This window comes from Salvia splendens, chromosome 20 (assembly GCF_004379255.2).
Source record: "Salvia splendens isolate huo1 chromosome 20, SspV2, whole genome shotgun sequence".
In the NCBI taxonomy this organism is placed as follows: domain Eukaryota; kingdom Viridiplantae; phylum Streptophyta; class Magnoliopsida; order Lamiales; family Lamiaceae; genus Salvia; species Salvia splendens.
In genome coordinates this window covers 27314505-27321718 of record NC_056051.1, presented here as the reverse complement: position 1 = coordinate 27321718, position 7214 = coordinate 27314505, and the positions used below count along the sequence as shown (strand labels likewise).

Genomic DNA, 7214 nt, shown 5'->3' with positions numbered 1-7214 from the left:
TGCCTAATGGCGAACGTCCGGCACGCCGGTCCGACGTCCGCCGGGTCATCCGTCATTATGGATGCTCTAAATGCATGCCGCCCACAAATGATATTAGGTGCAACTATTGCCAATTTTTTTCATATTATTTGGAATGGACGTTGAAAAATTTGGACTCGAAAAGATTTCAATCAATTCCCAGAATATTTAGGATTAATGTTGAAAATTTTAGACTAAGAAAAAATTTCAACCAATTCAAACCAAAACCCCTTGTAGTCATTTGGAAGTTGGAACCTTGAAAACATATTTATTTTTCAAAATAATCATGTTAATAGTGTGGCCAAATAACTAAATGTGTGTGTCATGACTAATGATTGAAATTAACTACGAACTCATAATTAAAATCCATTATTATTTTATGGAAATCAAATATGAATTCAGGAGATAGAGTTATAAGAAAGTGGTGGGTGAAAAAACTACTACTACCGTTTCGTCTCATGAATACCAATTGAGTTATATTCGATTTTATGAATTAAAATCACATTGATTTTGTCCAAACTTACAAATGAAAGTATCAAACTTCTTAACATTCTCAAAACTATACTTTGGCGTCAAATTTAATATAGAAGATATAATTTTGTTCAAATGTGTGTATACAGGTTTTTAAGTTTGATATTATTCATTTGTAAGTTTGGACAAAATCAATGTGATTTGAATTCATAAAATTGAAGCATAACTCAATTGGTATTCAATTCATATGACAAAAGGGTGGGTGAATCGGATCTCAAAATGGGACAAAACGCAAATGGCGTGTGAGATATAAAGCAAAACAAGAGATAAGTTTTCGCTACCTAATCTTATCCCATGATCGCTAAAATTTGAAAATATCATAATATCGTAAATTCATAATGATATTATCATGAATTAAAGTGAAATCGAAAGGTAGTAGGTTTCTATGATAAGTTTTCGACGGTGATATTATTATGAGATATTAATGTGATAATATTTTTCCTACTTGGGATCTTTCAAATATAGGTACCACTTTTAATTTCTCTAGTTTTTTTCAAATCTTCAATATCAATTTACTATCTTTTAATTTAAATTAAGTTAATCTAATTTTGTACTCGTAATCCTAAATAAGGTTACAACCAATTGAAAAACATAATTATCTCTCAGCATTTAATATTTTTACTTAATAATTTCCATAGAATATTAATTGGAAACTTGTGTTTTAATATTCTACGCCGTCTGAATTAGTTTATGAAGTCGTAGTTGCACACTAATATGTTGAGATGTCATAGGTTAGTTTTGTTTAATCCAAAATGGAAAAATAAAAATAGATCAATTTAAATATTTAGTGAGGCAATCTTTATACTAGTAAGTGGTTTTGAGGTGAAATTTCTCTAAAATTTGATTGCTATACTCTCCAAGTATTAAAATCATATGAGTAAAGGCCTCATGCTCAACTCTGAATGTGCCACCAAAGATTACGAAGCATGAATGATCTTGTCAAAATATTAACAACGATGAAGGGTTTTAACTAATGGGGCTGAACATAGCCCATTAAAATTTAACATGCTATTAGAATAGTCTCATATTTGAACCGTGCCATCGAAGATGGTATGACATAAATGATCATGTTCAGATACTACGTCAACTCCTAATAAGATTTGGTATCAAATCTAACTAGAGTCTGAACCAATATGCTCTTTACATACTATGCACGCTTCCTCCTAATGCGAATCGGTATTAAATTGATACGGTCCAGGCAGCAGAGGAGCCGCACAGAGCAGAGGAGCCGACGGATACTCTGGTCCATGCAGCAGAGGAGCCGCCCGAAGCAGAGGAGTAATATTTAGGTCTATATTATTTTGCATTTAACCATAAAAAGCTTATATTTGGGTAAATTATCCTAGAGTATATCATTTTAACGTTAGATAGATTTAACATCCAAGTCACACTTTTATAATTTTTATTCTTAAAAGATTATAGAGTTCTGAAATAAACTAAAGCAGTTTCCTTCACCTTGGTAGCGTTAAGAAAGGAGTAATAAAAAACTTTAAAAATTACGTAAAATTTAATTGTGTTCAAATTTTAAAATACAATTAATATAATAAATGAAATAAAATATTATAGCAACCCAAACATACAATAAAATACATGGAAACATTTAAATATATATACTGCATTTCGTACCTCTCAACAAATAAGTAACTACAAGTACCATAAAACAATCAAAACTGTAAATACTGATGATTTTTTTAGATTTCATTGGCTATCTTGGATCCTTAGGTAAAAGCCTTGTTTTAAGAGTTTATTGAATATTTGATGGAGACTTGGAGTACATAAGAAAAGCCATTTTTTAAACTTCACTTTTGTATCTTACAATTTCTGAATTTAAGTATCGAACGGTGAAACAAGATTAGTCGATGAATCACACGCATAGCATAAACCATAGGAACATTGAGAATGTTGGTGGAAGAAAATAGAAGCAAAACGTTACATTCTGTTAAGTCCAGATGCAGAAGTTGAATATAACATAGCAATGTGCATACAAAAGAAAGATAATAGCTAATAAATGTCACTTGCAAGACTTGCTGAAGCTGCAGTATCTAGCACATACCTTCTATGGAACAATCACAGTTGCAGATGGCGGCAATCAATATTTTTCCCGTGCCCCGGGTGATTGGCTGCATTGCAGTAACCAGCAGTGGATCAGTACATATATATGCATACATGGAAGACCAATTATAAACACAACACAAACACGAAATAAAAAAAAAAGCATACCTCCCAAATCTATCGGGCGGGGGGCTTTCTCCATCACTGTAAGCTGGAGATCTCTCACGAGCAAATTCATCAGGGTTAGATGCCTTCTCAGTTTTCTCTCTTTGAGGACTTGCACCGGGCACACAATCATACCCGGGACTTCCACTCTTTCCTGGATTCAGGCCATTGCTTATATCACCATTGGAATTCTTTGTTTGAGGGCTTAAGCTTTGTTCATTGTTGTGATCAGTAGTCTCTCCCTCCTCCTTCTCAGGACTTGGACTCCGCTCATGATCGCGTCTATGCTCCCTTTCCTTCCTATTCGGGCTCCCTCTTTCCTTCCTATCCGGGCTCCCCCTTACCTTCCTATCGGGACTCTCCCTTTCCTTCCTATCCGAGCTATCCCTTTCCTTCCTAATGGGGCTCCTCCTTACCTTCCTATTGGGGCTCCCCCTTTCCTTCCTATTGGGGCTCTGGCTACTCCCACGAGTATAGTCAGGACTTGCTCGCTCTCTCCTAATGGGGCTCCTCCTTACCTTCCTATTGGGGCTCCCCCTTTCCTTCCTATTGGGGCTCTGGCTACTCCCACGAGTATAGTCAGGACTTGCTCGCTCTCTGCGATACGGACTTGGGCTACGGCCACGACTGTGCCCATAATCAGGACTGCCCCTCTCTCTCCTGTACGGACTCTGAGATCTTGCCCTATCATAGCCTCTCCTAGGTGATCTGTCACGAACTCGGTCAGGGCTATTTCCGTTTCGCCTATCATCATCATCCTTGATAGCAAATTCAACCGTAATAACACGATCCAACAATTTGCTGCACGGCATACACAAACAGTAATTAAGCACACATCCTCAACATTATTTTACAAGAGAAAGCTCAGTAGAGAGATATGCTAAAGTTCAAGAACATAATATATCTAGTCTAAAGTCTAAACTCACCTCATGTTAGTAGCATCCAAAGCTTTTGATGCATCTTCCAGAGATTCAAACTGAATGAACGCAAAATTTCTCCTCACCCGTATATTTAATATTTTTCCATAAGGATCAAAATGCCTTTCTAAATCTCTTGTTCTTGTATGATACGGATCAAAGTTTATGACAAAGAGGGTCTTTGAGGGTCTTGTGTTAGATGAAGTTTTTTTGGAGCTTTCTGGCCGCCTGCTACTCCGTTCTTGCTGGGGCACAAAAGTGGTGTTAGGAATGAAAGCATTTAATAATTGAATAGAAGAATAAAAAACATATACTAATAGCTTCCCAGAAGAGACTCAGCAGAAATGGGCACATTACCTTGGTCCACTCAACACGAAGTCGACGACCCTTCTTACCAAATTCAATTCGGTCAAGTGCACGAATTGCATCCTCAGCATCCCTTTCATCCTCCATGTAGACAAAAGCAAAACCTGATAACAAAAAAATGTTCAAGAGCCTTCTCTTAATATCACCAATCCTTAAACTGTTTACTGCAGCCAATTTGTAGGAAACCTCTTCAGAAGTATCTAATGATCCATCATAGATGGGCAAACCCATTCCATGTTGTCTGGTAACATTACGAAAAGACCTGCCCTAGGTACCCAAACTATTGACCAGTTTAATCAGTAACAGACCTTAGCCAACGAAGTGAGCAATGTCAATGAACAACTATCCAAAGGTGGATGTTCCATTACAGCACAAGGTAAAGTGTGTGCCTTCTCTGACTTATTCAGCTGCCTCAACTTCGAGGTCTGCGTGTAACGTGGAAAAATGTAGGTTGGGCTAAAGTCATGAGGAATGAAGTCAAGAATGACACATGAAAATGCGTGATGGTGATGTCATGGATGATCAGAGAGCTCTCCTAGGAAGTTAGAAGATGATGCTTGTCACTGTCAGGAAATGAAATGCAGATGAAACCCTTCCATCAGCTGGGAAATGTATCGATATTGCAATGAGATCCTGCGCCAAAAAATCAGTTGAATATGGGGGGGTTCTCAGACTTAGAAAAGATATATTTTGCTTATTTTAAAACATTCCAACAGCCCATGTAAGGGAACAAAGCATCACTTTTGTCGCCCAGGTGCAAGTTCACATGGTATTGAACTGAAGTCACTTCAGTGAGCACAGAGACCTCCCAATGCCTAGTAACCGCAGCCTTCTTCCACTCCATTTGTCTTCTCAAAAGATGATCACTGATCTCTACTATATTTTATTGACGAATATGAAAACTTACCTATGCATCTGTATACTATACAAATGAGCTCATAACTGATATACTCTACTATGTAACTACAAAAAACAGTAAAAAACCTTGTAAATATAATAGACTTACCCTACCATCACTCTGTCACTAGTCATGAAAATATCAATATAATTGCATAACGAGGCAATTTTTCACCGGATCAGTTCCTTGTCTGGTACTATTCAGTCTGCAGTTCTTATATCATAACATTCCAGCACTTATACTCCTTGAGGAACAGAAATCACATGGTAGTGATTTGTTAAAGCAGACCCAAGCCCTTGTTGATACATTTGCTTCTCCAAAACACAGTGCAAATGACTATGAAGTAGTATTCTACTATCCTTATGTATGAATAGCATTAGCATATAAACAGACACCAACTTTAATTACATTTAAACAGGAAAGGAAGCTACTTTTAGACTTAGATCGCCTCCACTGATTTCACATAGCAAAAAGAAAATTGACTTCTAATTTTTAACCTGCCAAGAGTTAATAAGATCATGCCAAAAATGGTAACTATGGTTTAAGAGAACCTTGGATGACCATCAGAGATGAAGGGTTATTAAAGAACTAGGTTTATTTAAAAGAATTTCATTAGCTAAAAGATACTAATACTTTGACAACAAAAAGTTAAAACTAAACACATCAGACTTACCAGACTTCATATCAACCCTGTCGACTTTCCCATATCTTCTGAAGAGTCTCTCCAGATCAGACTGCCGAGCATCATACTCGAAATTTCCACAAAAAATAGGTCTCATTGTACTTCAATTCTGATATACACAAAGAAAGACCACAATTTCATAATAGTAAGAGACAAAATTTGAAATTTACAAGCTTCACCACAATGTTTTATTGCATATGAATAATGAACATCACCAGTACCAAGCTGCATTTGAGAAAAGCTTTAGGTAATATTACAACTACTTCAAATAATCAAAGATCTGGATGAAATAAATTGTGAAGGCTTACTGATGTTCAGGTTTACACCAATAAAGCTACTCATTTTAAAATTTCAGAACACAACTTTTGTATTGGATTTGATACAATTACAGAAGCGTATATACTAGACGAGCTATATTTCCTAAATTTATCAAATCAGCTAAATGCACAATTCAAATACAATCCAAATCCACAATCTGTCTTCGTTTCAAGGAGCAATACCTCCTAAATTCAATAGCAGAAGAAGAAAATAAGGGCAAATATATTGAAATTTAAAACCATAAAGAATTTGCTGCTTATCCAAAAATTAAACATCGCAGAAGATTACTAACATTCACAAAAACAAGCGATGCAAAATCAAATTTCCCCAAATATCTCATACCAAGACAGAATATGTTTATATAAAACAACATGCGAGAGCAAAACCGACAGCTAAAAGGGCTCATAGATCGGGGTAAAAGATAAATCTTTACAATTAAATCTCTAAATTCCGCACCTCTGGAGAAAAATCGAAACCCTAATTGCTGCGATTGCGAGCCCTCGAGGAGAGAAAATGTACCTTTTCAGCTAAGAATTCGTCAGCTAAATACAGTGATTATTATACTCAGATATTTATATTTGGACCAGGGGCTTATTGGTCATTTTGGTAAATCATCCAAAGATCCCCACCATGATTCCTTGTTTTTATTTTCCTAAATTTAAAATTGCCAATCTTGAAATTTAATACATTTATTTCTAATTTTTAATAATAGTATCAACTTGATCCCCTTTTTCCAACTTAACAAGTACTCCTATATCTCAAACTTTTTTCTATCGATCAATTTTTATCATCAAAATTTCATTCCAAACAAGAAATCATGACACAACACATAAAACTTACTCCTACTGGATAACAAAAAAAATGAAACAAGAAATCATGACACAACACATAAAACTTACTCCTACTGGATAACAAAAAAAGTGAGACGTGATTACTTGCGTTGGAAATTTTAAAAAATTAGTAATAATTTATGATGCAAAAAAAAGTTCCCAAATCAAGACTAAATTAATTCAATCTTTTGCTTATTTAGGACGCTTCCATTTGTGTACTCTAATTTTTATTGGGATACCAACAATAAAGATATTTTTTGAAAGTTCTCTAAAAAAATAAACGTATAGAAATATAGTAAGTATTAATTTTGTTTAGAATTATATGAAAATGATTGATTAAATTGGAAAGTTGAAAATTATGCACTATAGTTGATAAATTTTTGAAAAAATTATTAAAAGACTGGGCATATTTGATCGTTAAAGCTTGCGATAACAAT

General features: G+C 35.2%; 1 protein-coding gene across 7 annotated transcripts; it reads right to left on the bottom strand.

The window, feature by feature from the left end:
- Positions 1 to 2422: 2422 nt before the first annotated feature.
- Positions 2423 to 6485, bottom strand: LOC121780554 (serine/arginine-rich splicing factor RS40-like). Of its 7 annotated transcripts, none has more exons than XM_042178146.1 (6): positions 6404 to 6485; positions 5621 to 5738; positions 4041 to 4153; positions 3693 to 3928; positions 2770 to 3567; positions 2423 to 2669 (listed from the first exon to the last, which is right to left on the bottom strand). In XM_042178146.1, the coding sequence occupies exons 2-6, from the start codon at positions 5724 to 5726 to the stop codon at positions 2639 to 2641; spliced, it is 1284 nt and encodes a 427-aa protein (XP_042034080.1). In that variant the 5' UTR covers positions 5727 to 5738; positions 6404 to 6485; the 3' UTR covers positions 2423 to 2638. The 7 variants fall into 7 exon arrangements, with proteins under 7 accessions (XP_042034080.1, XP_042034081.1, XP_042034082.1 ...); XM_042178147.1 differs by having other exon boundaries at positions 2770 to 3182; positions 3285 to 3567; positions 4041 to 5738; positions 6404 to 6434; XM_042178148.1 differs by having other exon boundaries at positions 2770 to 3210; positions 3313 to 3567; positions 4041 to 5738; positions 6404 to 6434.
- Positions 6486 to 7214: the final 729 nt, after the last annotated feature.